Below are 18,755 nucleotides of genomic sequence, written 5' to 3' on the forward strand. Positions count from 1 at the left end.
GATGGTACGATTCTATACGACCTGCGAACCCTTTCTGTGTCTGCTCTCTCTCTCTCTCTAGTAGACTACCGAGAACCTAGCGCATTGTAAGCCGTTGGAGCACGTGGCTCCAGCAAGCAGAGTTACCTTGACTGGGTCACTGGGAAAAGGAAACGGCGTTAAGCGGCGTTTTGGGTTTTTTGTTCAATTACTCCCCCCGAGTGGGGGGGGGCCCACATAACAGTACCAGCCGTGGTCGATAGCGCCTCGTCCGTCGCCACAGCTCGGAACGTGCTAACAGCCCCGGGCTGTCTTGTAGAACATACAAAACAACACAACACCGGAGACACCAGACAAAATGTAATAAACTGTCCGCTGTCCATGGCGACGTGTCCCTCGTACGCACGTCGGTGGTATGAAGTTCTGTTGGACCCCCCTAAGGTGCTTGCAATCGGTTGCAGATTGAATTGATTGAAGACACTCTTAGTTCTCTCACAGCTGGATGCATTAAGCAAGCTTGTCTCACCTGTCAACAGCCTCGTCGTCGTCGTTAGGTCAGCTTTCTGCCTTGATCGCTTCGTTATAGGGCCTGGGCGATTGGAAGGTTACGTGAGCGCTTCACAGAAGGGGCCCTTCTGCCGCCAGCCCAGTGGAGCCCAGTAAGTCGTGAGAGAGTCTTCCCGTTATAATGCTTTACCAATTAATAGCACGCGTGCGGGCGCGCCCGTGGAACGTCTCGAAGAACGGAGGTAATTTGGATCGACGGTGATGTTGTTATGCTGCCCGATTCTCACGTGATAAACAGGGTACGCACTAGGCACCAGTACCGCCTGGCAGCATGAAACGAGGGATGAAGCTGAGAGTTGGAGATGCTGCGTGCTTGTGCCGTGAATTATAGGGCTTCAGTGCGGAGGTGCGAGAAGACGCCATCCGTTACATCGACATCGATGAGATTTAATGTCTGCATTTGAAACGGGTATTCCCTTACCTGCTCTGTGTGACAGGCTGCTGAAGCACTGAAGATGGATTACTAGTTTGCAGCAACAGAAGCGTTGCGATGTGAGTTTCACGCGTACCACTCTCTCATTGTTGTGTGCTGCGTGTGAAAACTGTCACTAGCACTGAGTGTGCGATCCGTTCTTTGGCTTCTCATGCATCTCGCGAAGGGGCAAAGGCTCTAGACATTGGAGGATTGGACTTCTTGTGGCCCCCGTCAAATGGTTTTCGATAAATTACCTACCGCGTCGCCTACCTGGATGCACTTTTGACATTTGTGACACTCCCGCGTATCGTGGCCTCCTTCGCTCAAGTGTTCGGTAAACGCACTCCACAGCAACACGACTCATCGAATCCCATCGCTCACGGAGTGGCCACCGGTGGCGTCAATGTATGCGATGGACAACACTCTGTTTGTACGGTAGATATTGCTCGTGTTGAATATTTGGCGAGTGGCAGGCACCACATCGGAACCAATTCGTTCCGCAAGCTCCAACGCAACCAAGATGCCCGGACGGTCATTACACAATCCAGCCGCGCAAAGCAAGTGGCGCGACTATGGCGCGCATTCCAGCGAAGAACCGTGGCCTGCCGGGCCATTACATTATTCTTGACGAAAATTCGCTCGCTTGCCCGCCGTCTGACCATATTACTGATGCAGAGCGGGCAGCCGGACGTGCATAATGGCTTCTGGTTGCTGCTGCTACTCATCTCAGTTCAGCATCATGGCGAACAGCACGCGCAGAACCGCGTATCGCGTGTGATGCGCTGATCATGCTGATGGTGAAGATGATGATGGTGATGAAGGCAGAGCGATTGTGTTGGCAGAAAGCATAACAATCATGTATGCGCACCGTGCCCAGACCTGCTGCACCAGGGTGATGGTGCATGGATGCATTTTGAAATTCGCTTCTCCGCCGCTGGACCATCTTCGCCCGGCATAGAAGGCATTCACCCCACCGGAAGCAAGCGGGATCATCACTGGTCTTATTGGCGATCTTTCGCGGTCGATTTCAGGCCCTCAAGATAGGGCTCGTTAGTTCCACTAATTTGTTGAGAAGACGTCGCTACTCGTGATGTAGAAGTTGCTTGGTTGTAATTTATTGTTTATCATGTTTTACTTGCTAAAAATCTTGAGGAGTTTTTCGGTATAGCGCATTTAAGTAATATATGATACGTAAAGCTCCGAATTATCAAAGAAACGCTTCAGTCAGCTTATTTTAAGGGGGGACTTTCGGGTATTTTCGGGCCAAAAAAGGCCCGTTTTTAACGGTTTTTTGTGATGTAACCATTCAACTGTATTTTTTCAAGTAAATAACATAATAATCTACAACTTTTGAAGAATATTTGGTATTGTATTGAGCAACATGCATTGAAAAATTAATCCATGCCATCAAATTTAGGCAGTCGTGTCTTCGAAGAGATACTTTTTCTGGTGCCCATCGTAGCTGCGTGACGGGTCATCAGAAAAATACAAACCGATATTCGTTAGAAAGATTATGAGTTTATTTAGGTAGTCCCGGAGACTTTTTGTTGATAATCCAATTTTTCGATTTTTGGCAGATTTTTGATGTTGAAAAAGTGATGCTTTTTGCGATTCTGCCATAGAAAACGAAGTTTACAGATTTGTTTTAAAAAAAGTAAAAACAATTTTAATGATATCTCGACGAGGTTACCTGGCAAAGATTGTTCAGATTATGTGTAAAAAATTTCAAAACGATCGGCCCAGTAATTTTTACGGTACGATGGGCATCGACTTTGAAAACGTTGGTTTAGGGAAAAGCTCTTCAAAGTAGCGGGCTACATGGACCCTTGTATGAAACGCGGATTTTCAAAAATCTGTATCTTTGTCAGTTTTCCCTCGATTGATCCAAAACTTTTACACAATACTCTTGAAAGGATTAGCTTTTAGGAAAAAATGTTAAAAACATGTGTCACAAATAAAAATTAAATACCGAAGTCCCCCCTAAAGTGAAATCAATCAGTCACAGCGGAGTTATGCTCAACAAATATTGGTTCCCCGCCCGTCCATTGTGCACGTTTGCTCCCACAAACCAATACAAAAAAAGGGCGGCAATCAAACGCGTCCACCGGCGGTCCCCGGTACAATGCGCCACTAAACCGTAATTAATTTTTCCACATTTCTGCCGGATGGTTTCTAGTGGATTGAATTAAATGTAAGCTTTCATCCATGGTGGTGGGCTCTTTTATGTTGCAACACTACTCCTTCGTGTAGCCCGCTTGTGGTGCAGGTGCGGAGCGATACCGACGAGACGTGAAATTCCTCGCGGGCTCCATCAGTGGTAATAGCTATTTACGACATTCCATCATTACTGTTCCTGCTCTCTGTTTCCAAAAACATTCGCCCCCGTCCGTTTTTTCTCCTAAAAAGTGCTCCAAATATGTCAATGCTTTTCGGCAACTCTTTATGATCACGCTGCGCACGCTGGGTATGTCGCGGTGGTGAGAAAGAAGAAGAATAAAGACAATGCCGCCCGGTAACTGGTTGCAGCTGCATCCGCTGCTGGTGACACATTTTGGAAGCATCCCGCACCGCAGCGCATTATGGTTTAAAGGGCCAGTTGCATCGCTTTTGACCTCTTCAACATGGAGCTGACATTCGTGATGCCGCACGCAAGACAACGATGGCGCGCGAAGGTCAAAAGGAAAACTGGCCACGGAGAGCGAAGAGCGAGAAAGAGAGAAAGTTTTGACGACGTCGACCGTCGGCGACGCAGCAGTTTTCCCGGTCCGTCCGGCGAGCCTCTGACGGATCACACAAAGCTTGGGTCCGAATCGTTCAGTGGGTTCGAACTTTCACACCCCACGCCATGCGCTGTGGCGCGCTGATTCTGCACATCACTTTATTTGGCTACCAGCTTATTAAAAGCAATTAATTCTAATGTATGGCGCATCAGTCCGCTGGCCGATTGTCGAATTTACCTCCAGAAGATGTGCATGAGGATGAGTTGGAGTAGTACTTTCCATTTCATCGATGGCATCGCGATCGGTGCAGGCCATTGACCGCGGCATGCGCTCTAGCTCTGCGCTTTTGGGAGACATTCGTTGGACCGCCAGCAGACGAAGCAGATGCGTTGAACCGTTTGACCAATTTTCCTAGCTCCCCATGCCGTGCACAGTAGGTGGCTGGGTGGGTGGCTGGGTGGCGGGGATTCGCAATCGCACCGAACGGAATTGGAGAGAAATTTAAACGTCTCGATTTGTCCAGCCATTTGTCGAATGAGCTAAAGCACAGCACAGTGGCTCCGTTACGCTTCGCGATGCGTGCAACGATGTATTTCCTCGCGATTCGAATGCGTCTCGTGCGGTTGGCTCAGGTTGGAAGTTGTCAACAGGCTTCAAATCGGCCACTAAAGGATATTCAATCGGGTTTCAAGAGGTTTTTTTGCTCAGGTATTCAGATATTTAAATCAACTCCAATGCCATAACCTTAAACATTTGTAGAACAGCCACCCAGTATCTGTCACCATCAGCATCATCAGTAGGCCATGCCAGTACGACCTGTTACTGAAAATCGAAGGTTGCTTGATATCAGCATGACATTTCTCGAAGAAGCAAATAAAAATAGCAACCTGACCGCCACTGACCGAAGAATGCATCGAATGCGTAAATTGAAGGCCACATAATCTTGGTGTTTGTGTCCCCTTCCCAAAAAAACAGCGCCACGACGTCGTTTGGCCTTATTGTGGGTGTTCGAATTTTGCATACTGATCACCGCGATCACCAACTTCTCTCTCTCTGTCTCTCTCTCTGCGTCTCTGCCAGAAGTTCTCGCACGGTCGCTAGAGTGTGTCCAGTTGAAGCGCGGATGCCAATGCGGTGTTGGGCCTCGATGCGAAGTATCATCTTTCAAAGGTGTAACGAGGTTGCCACCGAAGCCACCGATCAGCGCGGAACCAGCACGCACACATCGTAAATTATACTCGGTTGAGTCGAGAGACGCTTGGTCAGATGATCGTAAACAAATGAGGTTATGGGGAATGGGTGGTGCGTGTCGTCCCCACCCAGCATTGCGGACCCCCATCTCAAATGACAGTAGCGAGTAGCGGACTAGGTGCCGACACATCCAGAGACCTCGAAGCCAACCAGATAATCTGGAATCGATCGCTGGGCACCTCCAGAGGCGGCCTAAGGTCACCCATCGCTCCAATTCATCGCTCCCTGGACCCGATGGTCCAATTTGGTCTGTTCGATCGACCACAGTGACCAGTAGTCAGTTGGTCAGTTTGTCTCACTTCTTGCCATCGAGCGAGACAACGGTGACCCGGTGAACAGGTTTAACCGGAAGCGAAACGCCGGCCCGATGCTCTCAATACCTCAATCTCGACCGGGCTCATACAGGTCAGCCACGCACACGGAGTAGCACGAGACCATCACCAATCACGAGGCTACTGGACGCGCGATAAAACGAAACAAAAAGTGCACCCAGATGTGTGTCCTTGCCATGTCCGGCTGCACTCGTCAATGGAACCCCGTCCATCAGTTCATCTGGAGTTTCTCCAGCCAGGGACGGGATCGCAGGTCCAGGTTGTGATCGATCCGCCTCGTCGTCTCGTGACCGCTGGTACGCCTGGTACCGCGGGCCAATTTCTCCGATATGGAATGCGCGTGTGTTCCCGGTTTTGGACAATGTCTCTCGGTCTATGTGTGCGTGCGTGACACATAAAACTGGACCTGTAACCGGGTTGGTGGAACTCATTGGAATGGAACTTTCGACGACGACAACGCTGTTGTTTTCTTCGTCGTCGACTACGCGTGTCTACAACGTTGTCTGCTGGCCCCGCTTGACCACCAAGACCAAGACCAACGGGAGGTTTGATTTCGCTTTTTGCCAGCAGCCCGAAAGGCGCGTTTCTCGTCGCTACGCCGTTCTTCCTCTCCGACATTCTTTCTGGTTTGTCCGGTTGGTGGTGGTTTGGCACGTAAAACAAGATCTTTGCTCGATGCTCACTGCTCTCCCTGGTCCGCCGGGATTGGGTTTGCGGAACTACCTGCTCGTCTGTCTGTTGGCAAGGCGTGAGGTAGGATCGTGGATGATCGCTAGCATCGCGGAAGCTTCCCCCACAAGACGGAGAATGGCCGCGCGGGAGAGAAGTCTCCGGCTCGCGAGGAACAGGTTTCCTGGGAGAAGAAGTGGCGGTGCCCAAATCATTAAAATCATAAACAAGATAAACAACTGGCAGACACGCAGCCAGGCAGGCAGGGTTAGCGGAACTCTTCGTGGGGAACCAAAGGTGGCGTACATTCTCCACGGATCAGCAGGCGCATCGCCATGACGACGATGATGGTGATGATGATGATGATGATTGTGGATTCCACACATGGGCAAAGTGGCCGGTTTGGCAACTTCACCGCGCTGATGACCGTTCCACCGTTCCGATAGCAGCGCGGCTCCTCTGGAAAGGAAGCTGGAAGTTTAGCAGCGAAAGCTGCTCAACTCGCGGCCTCTCCGCCTTCGTCTCTCTCTCTCTTTTTATCTCTCTGAAAAATACACAGAACCACAGATTACCGTTTGCTGTTCGTGGGTTTGTTTGGATATGCCGCGCTCTCGCGCTCGTCCGCCACGAAGTACATACCTTGGCATCTTAATCGGTTAAGTAGACGCTAGAAGTACCTTTGCGGGCGATTTGGGGTAACGGGATACATTCAGAAACTCTTGGGATAGGCCGAGTGAGCGCCACATCTTCCCATTGAGGCCAGCAATGCAGCGGAGTGCGCAGCAACTGGTAGCCATGCCTCTAGGATCCGGCATTCCGGTTGATTCTGACTCAAGATAGTCGATGCACCAGCTGCTGCACGATAGATCCGGTTCCAAAATGCGATTGACCACTCGGAACTGGGTTATCGTTTGATGGTTTAAGTGCTAAACGTGGATTGGATTGCACTCTACATTAAATCCGCCACTAAAGCTAACGAAAGCAACATTTATCGCTGCTTTACGGTGTACGGTTGTAGTTGCTACGATGGAATCCGGATCGATCCGGTACGCGTCGCTGAGACTGAGTTCCGCTGAACAAAGAGTTGAAGAGGCACCCGCTTCTTCTTCTTCCTCGTTCGTTTTAATTACCATAAATAGCGCCGAATTGGAGTATCACGCGCATAATTTCGCGGCAAATTATGTCACAGGAACGTTGGATGATGTCATGCTCGCTCGGGAGTAAAAAGTTACAAAATCCACAGCTGCGCCCTCCAGCCTTAATGTCACCAACTTCCGAGAGGGGTCCAGGGGGGGAATATGTTTTGAATTGATTATTCGATTCGGCGCGACCAATAACACTCTCACCAGGCTCTCTTCCTGTGCCTGGATCCTTTTGCAACCGAGCACAAAAACACAAAAGCGATCCTCATCGACGATCATCATCAGGTATGCGTTAGCTGCCCGATCTTTTTTGCATAACGCATAACCGCATAATCCATCGGCAGAAGATATGCAACGTCTGTTCCGAGCTTTCAATAAGGTGTTTTATCATTCAGCGAAGCAGCCAGCCGGTCCACTTTTTCGTGGTGCATCGTTGCATGCCGGTGCAGTCCTCGGTCTAAATCAATCCGCAGACAGTTTTAGGTCGATATTTTGCACAGAGGATAGTGCACGCGCCTCTCGTTGCTGCTTTTGCGATGTAGCCGCCGGCCAGTGCCGCTGGTGATGGCCGGCCGGTTGTTATCTTCCTGCTTCGCACAAAAAGACTTCCTCGATCGATTACGCAACCAACACCACGCCGGTGGTGACACCGAGAGGCACGTCCTATTCGCTTTGGACGACAGTCGGGAGCCAGCGCCGCACCTGCCCATAGGGCTTCCCTTTGTCGCCGAGGTCTCCGAGGTTGATGGATGTCCGATGCGTTCGGACTTTTGCGCTGTGTTGTGTGCGCTGGATATTAATCGTCATATCGGCGCGTTACACAACTCCCGTTGGTCAGTGGCATATAAGCTTTCTTCGGGGCCTGCGGCAGGATCGAACGAATCATTCAGGGTGCAACATTCCGTGCAGACTGTCTCGTGGTGCTCGTGGTTTCGTTTGCCCTTTGAGTGATAAGTCCAATGAGTGTGTCTGTGTTCTGCTGCAGATGATTCATCCCTTCGACGAAAGGAAGTTTAAAGTGCATCTGAAGAAGCTTCTCGCTATGGTTAAGGTCCAACGAAGCCCAACAGAACCGGTTATGGACGATGTTGGTCAGTAAATTGTTTTCATTACGCTCCGGCGTGACCAATTCGAACATTAGCCCTCTCTGGCTTTTAGCGGACGGAAATACCGATCCCAGGAGAAGACTGAAACCTGTGGCCGGTAGATTGGCTTCTGAACAGCTCGTCCGTGAGTCAATCAAAGGCGCCCATGACCGTGGATTCCAGTGCGGTGCCTGCTGCGATCTTCAAAGCAAATTAGTCTTCGCTAAAGAAGCAAGCATCAAAAATGGCAATCAAAACCCAGTTCAAATGTGTCTAATTTCTTCCGTTTTTGTTCTCGTTTTAGGTCTATAAATCGCTCCGAGGTGCGATCACCTGCATCGCGGCATGATGCACGTCACCAGCAACCGTACCGCACCGGCGGTGGCGACGGTCTCAGTTGGTGAGAAGCGACCAAAACTAGCGTCCTGTGGTGAACCACCACAGCCCTCCGATACTCCAGCGCAGGATTCGCGCAAAGGGTCATCGGCCTTCATACAACGATTCTACTTTTTCGGTTCCAAACCATCCTCGAGACAGCCGCCAAACGAAGAAACCTGCAAACACAGTACACTCGAGGTGGAGCTAAGCATCTCACCAAAGGCTAAGCGACCCAAGCTGCCACCAACAATCGTGTCCTCGGGCACAGTACCATCAGCACCGAGCAGTAACGACGACTACTCACCACCGGTCCAGTGTTCCTCGTACAGCGTACAGCGGTTGCGCCAGTTTTGGAACAATCGTGTCCTGTCCGGGGCCACCGTTGATCCGTTGAGTAGAAAGCTAAAGTGTGCCACTATCGCCGGCAGTACCAGGAAGTCAGCTTCTCCGCAGGCCTCGCTACGGTTCCAGCGGAACGGTTCGATCGGACGCTCCGGAAGGCGCCGCTCATTACTTGCACTCGAGCAGGACAAGGGTAGCGGTAACGGCAAACGATCGTCTCATGCCGCGCTGCTCAGCCCACACCGTGATCCAACCCTCGAGAAGCGAAAGTGCGTTGGCAGTGGCGGTGGTGGTGCCACAACGACGACGAGTGCCGCGGGTGTTGTGCCAGCGGCCGGTGTAGGCCGAGATTCGTTCCCGCTAGCGACATCCAGCCCATTAGGGAACCACATTCACTGGGCGCGCCGGACGGAACTGCTCGGTATCAGGGCATTGTCACGTGAAGATAAGCAACAACAGCAACAGGCGGACAAGATGCCACTCCGGGTGGAACAGTACGTCAACAATTACATCGGTGTGGACATACAGAGCGTACCGGATGATCGGACGACCAGGGCGCAAGATCCAGCCGCTTCGGAACAGGCGACCGCAGAGTCACGCGAGCCAGTTCCGACGGTGGTGGTCGATTCCGTTGCATCCCCGCAGGAGGAATCACTTCCTCCTTCATCTCTTCTGCCAGCGGCAGCAGCACCGGTGACGACGACAGTGGCCACTGCATCGCTCGGACGCAAGTGCAACACACCGACACGCAAGATTAGCTTCCTGAACAACATCTCGCCATACAACCGGCGGCTACTGGCCGGTAATGGTACGAAGGTGGCCGCCCTAACCAGCAAGTTTAACCAAATGATCCAACAGGATGCGAGCCTGCTGGAACAGGTGAAACGTCGTGGTGGCTATCTCCACAAGTCCGGTAACGTGGCGTACAAAGTGCTGGAGGATACCAGTGGTGGTGCTGCCGGTTCGTCGGGAGTGAACGAACTGTACGGTTTCGTGAGCACCACATCCCGTAACGGAAGCCTCGGACGGTCGAGTTTACGGAAAAGGAATTCCAACTCTGGCCAGCAGACCAACGGAGCATCAGGCTCGGCAGCAGCAGCAGCAGCTCCTTCTGCTGGCAACCATCGGACGGACGAAAGCTCCGACGAGATAAGCTCGGTTTCGAGTAAAAACTCTTCGCTCCGGCGGACGGGCGTCCGGAAGCGGCCCAGTCTGCGCAAGAACATCTACCGCCGCCCGGAATGGGCCGAATCGGGCCACCGTAACTCATCGCCCGGGGTTCGCAAAATGCTGGAGATGTTTGAATCGGCAGCAGCGGGCCGTAAACCGGATGGCGGTGACACCGGGAAACCACCACCGGGGAAACCCAAACCGAAGGTACCGGACAAAAGCGAACAGGTGCTGCAGAAGACGAAGACGGGGCCACTCGTGAAGGAAAAGAAAGCGTTGGCCGCCAAGGAAAGCCAAGGGTCAGGACGCGCCCCGAACATCAAAGAAATGATCAAGGAGGCGATGGCGGAAGTTTCTTACGAGAGTCAAGTGGATGGTAACGTAGAGACGACCTTACCAGCAGTCGCCTCAGTAGGCTCAGACGAGCAACAAGCAATAGAAGTCACTAAGGACGAACCACCACAAACGCCACCGAATGCAAGTTCCGTCGAGCATGGCGCATACACATCGACCCCATACGAGGCCACTTCCGCACTGCCAAACAGTGAGCCAGCGGTGGCTCCTAGCACAAAAGACGAAAAGAAAGAGAAGAAGAAAGGCAAGAGCACGGTCTCGAAAATCTACGAACGGCTCACATTCCGATCCTCGAAGAAAATCCAAATCGAGGTAATGCCTGCCGCCGGCGCTGACAACGGCAATGATCCCTCGGTCAAGGTGGTATTGCGCGAGCTCGAGGATCCGGCACGCACCTCAGAATCGAAGCGTACATCCTTCGTTTCGTCGCTCGAAATCCCGACGATAATGGTGGAAGAGGAACAACCGGTGATGACCAGCGATGGTGGGCCACATCCGTCACCAACGGATAAGCGTCCAGTGGACACTTCGGAGCAAAAGATTCTCGAAGCGATCAGCACGGTGAGCCAGAGGATCGAGAATCTGTCGAAAAGTTTCAACGATCTTTCCCTCACGGAGGATGAGTCCGCGGACCGGGAGACGGTGAGTTCAGCCACCGATGAGACGGTCCGGTTGTTGAGCGAGGTACGGCCAAACCCATCGTTTCTGTTCCGAGAAACGGGTACTGGCGTCAGTAAGGCCGCTCCCCTTAGTCAGCGGAACCTCGTCGAAGCGGTCAATACGGTCGTCATCAACAAGTCCGTCTCGATGGACGATCATCAGTTCCCGTGTTTCCGCGGCGCGATCGGAAGGTTAAGCTGGAACGAGCGCACGGCGACGCAGCGGGCTCACCATTCCGAGGACTCCGATTATGAGCCTGTTACGAAGCCGGCCTACGACCGTACGGTGACGAGTAATGGGAGAGGAGCGACTCTTATTAGTCCTGCCAGTGCGATCGATTTGAGTGAACTAACGACGAAGATTGAATCGTTTGTTCACAAATCGAAGCGAGAATCGGAGAACCTCTATCAAAGCATCAGTAAGCCACGGGCGAGCGAATCGTCCGGTGTGGCGGAACTCGGTAGTCATCTCCTCAAGCCAGACGACACAATCAGTGTGAATAGTTACGAATCGTTCGAAAACTACGAATCGATCGAGCACCACCACACGGTTCGAGGGACTGCCGATGGTGAGGCTGCTCGCGAGGAGGACACGTACGAAATTTGTAGTCCACTGCCACCGGATCTGCCACCGGCCCGGGATGACAACGGCCGCACCGGTAACGATCTGACACTGCCCCAACCAAAGCGCATCCTATCGTCCTCACCAAAGACACTGCCGAAGCACCTGCAGATGACGTACCAGTCCAACTATGAGCGGATCAAGTACAGCAAAATTCCACCGCGGCCACCGAAACCGGACGACATTCCGTTGCCACCGCGCAACCCCACCATCACCAGTACACCGTGCACCACACCGACCAACGTGCTCGATCGATCGATCGATGCGCTCTGCAGTAGCATCAGTGAGAGCCCCTTCTCGACTCCGGGTCCGGGGACGGATTTGCTGGACAAATCACCCCACGGACAGCGGGAGCAGCAGATCTACGAGGAGAACATCTACGATACGATCCGCAGCGCGGACGATATGCTGGATTACGATGATCCGGCCAGTAGCGCTGAGGCATCGGGTGTCGGAGTGGCGACAGACGGAGAACTGGGCATCGCTGACGCACCATTGGTCAACCAGCAGCAGCAGCAGCAGCAGCACCGGCATCGAATGGTAACATCACAACAGCAGCAACGGCAACAAGAGTCCCCACCCGGGGACACCGTGTCGTTGGTGTCCTCCAACTGTTACGAATCGATCGGTTCCCGGCTCGACTACGTGCGGAACGCAGCGATGAAGCGTGCGATCGCCGGTGGTTCCACGACGACGCTCGCATCCGACCAGATCACCAACAGTCTGTACGGTACGACGGCCGGTCTGCCGAGCTTAACACCACCAAGTGAACGTGGTAGTGACACAAGCAACAGCGCCGAATGGACCGACATCTCATCGGATGAGGAGTATGTCGCTGGTGGTGGTGGCGATCCGGGCGATGAAGCGGTACGATCCAGCGATGGTACAGCGGCAGCGACGACGACGACGACGATGGTCAGCTCCAAGCGCCCTAACTTTATCGTGTAAGTAACCGAACCGAACTGCCGGGGAACTGGGTGTCCACTTGCGTTGCGCTCATCCGCCGCTTCTCCTTCTCCATTCCAGTGTACGCGAGCGCAAACGGATCCACCATACACCGTTAAGGTCGCGCAAAGTGGCGCGCATCCCGCACCCCAAGATCGACGGTAAGTGGCACACAGAACCATTCCTATACTGGGCGACGACCACATCAAACAGCGTCCACGCATCGCGAGCGCGCGCGATCGCCGAGCGTCTTATGCAAATCATTCTCCAGTCCCCGATGCTGCCAGGATGACACACTATCCATCTGCCCTTTTGCGGTTCGTGAGAGCAGGCGGCGCCACAGCAGGCGGCACAGCAGCCGGATTCCCGTTAGTCCAACCGGTACCTTCTCTCGCACGCACTTTGCGCGTCCCCCCTCCCGCGAGCGCTAATGAAGTGCGCAAGATCATAACCTGTGATCTGTTTCCCCCCTCGCTACACCAACCGGTGGGCATCTGTCTGGCTCGAGGGACTCCGTTGGTTGGATTAATCTGGTTCGATCTTCCCAAACTCCGTCGCGTGCGTTTTCAAAAATCCATCTCCTAAAACCCCTGAAAGTATGCAATCCAGTGCACACTGATCGATTTGAGCAAAACTGAGCACAAAAGCGCGCAAAACGGGGCCCGCGCGCTCGCTCGCTCGCACGTGGTTTCTCTCCAATCACGGCTCTTAATTTGATGATTCGGCTAATTTTTTGCCAACCTGAGATGGTTTTCTGAGATTCTTTCTCACACCCACCACAGCATGCGAGTGATTGTTATTTGTGTTTTGTGTTAAAACCCATCATAACATCGCATCACGTGTAGAGCTATTGTTTCGTGATTAATCATGTGTCACTGTTACGCAGGGCGCCGGGCGTCATCATGCTCATCATCACCGTCGTCCTCACCGTTTGATCTTCCGAAATTTCTCCAACACATGCTTCGACTGTGTGAACAGCGTGGGCCATTTCGCAGCCCCTTGTCCTGATGCTGCTGCTTCTGCGAGTTGCGTGTGTTATTGTCACGATCGATGGGAAAGCGATTCGACTTCGAGAGGGAGTGAGGTAGCGAGTAATTACTTATTCTACAAGTCATGCAAGTGCAGGGACGAGTGTGTTGTTTTCCCTGATCATCACAATCAGCTTCTTCTGCATGAGCGCGTGGTGAAAGAAAAGAAGCAGATCTTTATGTAAGTGGCCATTTGCTGTTTGTTAGCTCGATCGCGTTCGCGTGCCTTTGCAAACGGCAACGACAAGCAAACAAACAAAACCGCTGGAAGCTTGAGAAGCGACGTGTTGGATTGCTTCTTCTTCTACTGTTGCTGCTGTTGCTGATGCAGCTCTTTTAATGTAGCTCATCGTTAATGCATCTAATCACTCACGCTAGCGACAGTTATTGCAGTCGACACAGTCGTGCTCTCGAACATGATTGCGCCATGCCGAAGATGCACCTCCATTGTCATCGTCTGTGCGTGCGAGTGTGCGTACCGTCCATAAAATACCATCCATCGGGAACCGGCCCATTGTTGTGCTGGTTGCCAACTTAAACCAACTCACCTACATGAGCTCGAGATCTCCGCGAAGCGGACGCGAGAACCACTTGATCGAAGATTCCCAAATCGATTACGCATCGAGCGGCGATGGACGACGGATACGATCTTTGTGTGGGACCTGGTGGTGCAATTAATTGACCCCAGCGGTTGATTGACCGTCTTCTTCCTTTCCTAGCCATCAAAATGGCCACCAAGAAAGTACGCCGTCTGGCCGACAGCATCCCACCGAAAACGATGGTCACCACGCAATTTTTGGACGGATTCTCTCTCACTCACCTCCAAAAAGTGGCAGCGTTTTCGAAATGTCAATCATGTCCACCATGCGGCGCAGCGATCGGAGGACCGTTCATCAAAGTGAGCGCACGAGAGGCACCTCTTGGGGCCTTTTTTTTTTTGTTGTTGGTGCTTCAGCTAATGACATTGGCATTGGCGAGTTGCGAGCTGCCTCAACTGCGTCCGATCTATTACCGTGCGCGCCTGTCCTGTGGAAAGCTGACGATGATGATGATGCTCGAAACGAAGAAGGTGCTCGGTTGGCCACTCGCTCGGTGCCCCGAAATGCGATCAGCTTGGACGTTTTGAAATCTCGAAGTCGTGCAAAAGTTTATGTAAGGAGGTGATGCACCTTCGCCTGGTTGCGCACAGCGGTCCTCCTCTCCTTCTCCACTTTTTAGCGCCTTTGGCGTCATCGTTTAGTTGGGAAATCCTGCAGCCTTTGGCAGAAGCCATCCTCGAGTGAGGTTACAATTGATCACGACAACGAGTTGATAGTCACCGCTGAGCTCTTTTTCTGTATTGATTGAATGAACCAAGCGAACCGTCGCCAAACCCTTGGATCTCCCTTGGTGAGCTAGAGCCAATGTGCAGCCATGCTTGAGGCGGGAAGGGGTGATCATTTGCATCGATCGTCAAAAATTGTCGTGGAGCATAGTCCGGAGAGTGCTGGCATAGGCACAGCATGAGAGCGAGATCGCGAGAGAGAGAGAACACGCTCCAGGCTCGAGCATGGAGAAGCCCGATCGTCGTCGTCGTCGTCGCTGTGGAGCGAACCAAACCAGCGCGATCCCTCCCCATTTTTAGCGCGATCGCTTGTAGTTCGGTGGCGCTCTCTGGTCGGTGTCATCTTGTGGGGGCCTTTATTAAGCTTTCGTGCATTAAGGTGTGTGCACGTGCGTGCTGTGCGCGAGTTCTCGTCGTTAGAGCGTAGGTGGTGAGCTTTGGCTCTGTATGTGTGTTTGTTTGTTTAGTGCTGCTTGAATCGATCGGTGACTACTCTCTTAGTACACCTTATGGCAGAACTGCCGTACCATGTGATCACCTTCAACCCTTCGTGTGTTCCACTCTGTCGTGTGCCCTGTGCTCTGTGCTGTTAGTGTTGGTGTATCCGCTGCTCCATTGTGTGCTCCATGGTTACCGCAGATTGAAACGGCGCCAAAGGCTTAACGTGGGTTTCTTATAGAATGCGGAACAGCATCTCGTCGTTTTTTGTTTTGTTTTTGGAGCCAACAACGACAAACCATTGGCCATCTCGGGGCCATCGGCGTGTCCCGCGAATATTGAAAGTGAAGAATAGTGTCTGCCCTCGGCGGTCTGCGCGCGTGTGTTGGTGTGGCGGCAGTGTGCCTATGAAAAAAGCGGGGCTTGCATTCGATTATGATCGTTTTGATGGTGTGGTGGAGTATGGGGTTTTGCCATGCCAGCGACCGACCAACCGATCCGTGAAGCGGAACGAGCCAAATGCGTGTTGGAAGGCAGACCAGGGAGCCCAGCCCTCCTACCCGGGGGGGGGGGGACTAACTCGAATGCAGCACGCTCTCGCGCACCCGACCATTACCTAATCCTCCCCGAAGAGTGCTGATCAGGATCAGGATTGAGTCGTCTGACTGGCTGTTTGTCACAAAAAAACTCGTCGGAAACGAACCATCATCATCATCCGTGTGCAGCGCCTCGTAAGCTCCAAGCGCTCGGTACTGCACAACGTCGCATCGCCGTCATCGTTTGCAATCGATCGTTTCACTCAATCCACACGAGCACTTGGAACTTACGAAACAACTCCAAAAGTAATAATAATTCGTGATGTGTGACGTGATGGCGTCGATCGATGCGCGCTGCAGGTTGTGAAAACTGCATCAAAACGAACCACTTTGTGGCCGCCGGCGCCCGCTGGTGGTGCTCATGGTGCAGCAGCAGCAGCAGCAGCAGCACGAAAGACGACATTGTGTGGTGCGCGCAGAAGCAACAGCAAACCAACCAGTGGCTAGTGGCCCCAAACTCCATCACCAAACTCCTTGCGTGCTTCAGAACTTGATGTTTCGTAAACAACATTAACGTTGACTGCGTAAACAATCGAAACAGCATCGCAGCTCAGCGGGTGTGGTGATTGGTTTCTGGAGGATTATCGTCAGCTTACTCCGTGCTAATTGCCACAACACATGCGCACACACGATCGACACTTTCTCGATGGAGATAAGAGAACATTTGCGCGACGATTGGCTTCATCGTTAGGTCCCGGGCATGAGATCATTCACAGAAGCAATGAAACCGCAACTGGCCAACGAACCCCTCCTGGTGGTCCACGGACGCCAAGGTCGCTGTGCGATCGCCGCCTATGACAGCATCTGGTGGCCCTCCCCTTTCCTCTCTGACGGGCCATCTGACTGGCTTGCCCGGCTGCTTGGGTGACCAATTAGTGACTGGCCGGTACGCCCCTAAGCAAAAGCTTTGGGCCTTGTTCAGCGAACGGTCTGTGGGTATAAGTTATCACTTAACAACCGAACAACATCCTGCCGCGCGTTTATGGACCACCCCAAAAAAAGGGGTGGCGGATCACGAACTGCATTCCGGATGGGTTGGGTGGGCGCATTCTGTCGGTCGGTCTACATTTGGTTCATTTCCCCAAAACCAAAAACCAAAAATCTGGCGGCTCACCGAATGGAAAGACACACGCGCACGCCCAGGCGGATGTTGTGTCATGTTGCCAGCAATTAGGGATGCTGAAGTGGTGGTGGTGAAGAAAGAGGAGGAGCAGAGAGGGGATAGATCTCCAAAATTCGCCTGGAATGACTTGACTTGTTCGCGTTCAACGCGACTTAATGAGAAGGAAGTGGTGCTGATGCTGGGCTACTTTCAGCTGGGCTCGAAGAATGTTACTCTTTCTAATTGCTTTTTGGCTTGATCATGGACACACAGCTGCACTGTGCGTGTTTAATGGAAAGAGAGAGAGAGAGCGACAGGAATGTGCGCCTTACGCCCCTTGGGAGACATAAAACCCCCTAGGGTCCCAGGAAGTGAACTGGAATGGCTAGACCGACTAACAGGCTACCGAAGTACCCGGGATCGTGGACCAAAAACCGGCGCACCAAACCAGCAGCAGCAGCAGCAGCCGTAGCAACCGCGATGATCTCGTACTCGATCGTTTGCGCCGAGTCATAAACGGTCGCGGCTGTGGCTGTGACCCGTCAAGGCAAACGGGCGCAGAAACTCGAGAAACTTGTTCTGCATCGCGCATGTACACGGTACACGGTACTCACACAGCTGCGGCGGCTACGTATGATCGCCACCAAGAGAGTCATTTGGCGCGCTGGCTGGTATGGGCAGAGATGGCCGTGGCTTGATTGGAACCTTACCGCTGCCGCACGACGATCATCCGTGGTCGTCGTGCACTGGGAATGAAAGGTCAAATCGCTCCGCTTCGATCGCTGCTGCGTCTCTACGATCGACTGCGATCTTCTCCAGTCGACATCGTCTGCTTTGTAGTAACGAGACTTTCAATCTACGAAGCCCTCTCCCGTGAAGCAAGCAACATTTTCGTCCCTTTCTTTCTTGAGCTCTTGTATTGGAAGACAGAGCATTTAGATGTCATTTGTTGAGCATTCCAAGTGACCACCAGGCCGACTGTGCTGCAGCGTGCTTAATCAAGCGTAACAATGCAGTGCAGGCGAGGGAGGTCTAATGGGTCAACCGGAGTGCACCCTTTCGCCTTTGATGGGTAGAAATTGTTTCAGTTGAATGGCCATGCAGTGGAGATGGCCGCTCCCAGACCTTAGACCCAAGCCATCTGGGCCTCCCTTTGACCCTCGATCGATCATTTGCATCTAAGGGGAATCTCAAGACCGATCCGGAGTATACTCCTATAGGTATACCTCCCGATTCCCGATCACTGTCCAAGTTGGAGCAGTTGAAAACTGGAATGGCGTCGCCCGCTGACCTGCTGACGTAATATCGTGCCGAGATCGCTCAGCGAATGCTGCTGTTCGCTAAGCCGAATTGCGACAACTGTCTCCGGGTGTCTGTGTCCGTAGCTGTGTGTCTGTGGGCCGCACTGAATGACCATGACTCATGCGTGACTATCTGGAGCAGGTTTCCTTACACGGGATCATCTCGGGCGGTCCAACAAAACCGGTTCCAGCGCCTTCTGCCAGCCACCGGCCAAAAAAACCGCCGTGGTGCAAATGCGAGCACCGCTTAGAGCCGTTCTTAAGACAACCGGATTTTGGGGCTTGTTGGCGATTCGCTTGAATGGCGCGGTTTGCTGCTCACCGACGATCGGTCCC

General features: G+C 52.7%; 1 protein-coding gene across 3 annotated transcripts in view; it reads left to right on the plus strand.

The window, feature by feature from the left end:
* The window catches only part of LOC126576461 (serine-rich adhesin for platelets), a 54,369-nt gene that overhangs the window by 17,629 nt on the left and 17,985 nt on the right, over positions 1 to 18,755 (plus strand). For all 3 annotated transcript variants that reach the window (XM_050237735.1, XM_050237734.1, XM_050237736.1), the window contains 2 exons: positions 8,465 to 12,629; positions 12,712 to 12,791. In XM_050237735.1, coding sequence (XP_050093692.1) covers positions 8,506 to 12,629; positions 12,712 to 12,791 — 4,204 coding nt within the window. In that variant the 5' untranslated portion in view covers positions 8,465 to 8,505. The remainder of the gene's footprint in view (positions 1 to 8,464; positions 12,630 to 12,711; positions 12,792 to 18,755) is intronic.

This window comes from Anopheles aquasalis, chromosome 3, assembly GCF_943734665.1.
Source record: "Anopheles aquasalis chromosome 3, idAnoAquaMG_Q_19, whole genome shotgun sequence".
Classification (NCBI taxonomy): Eukaryota; Metazoa; Arthropoda; class Insecta; order Diptera; family Culicidae; genus Anopheles; species Anopheles aquasalis.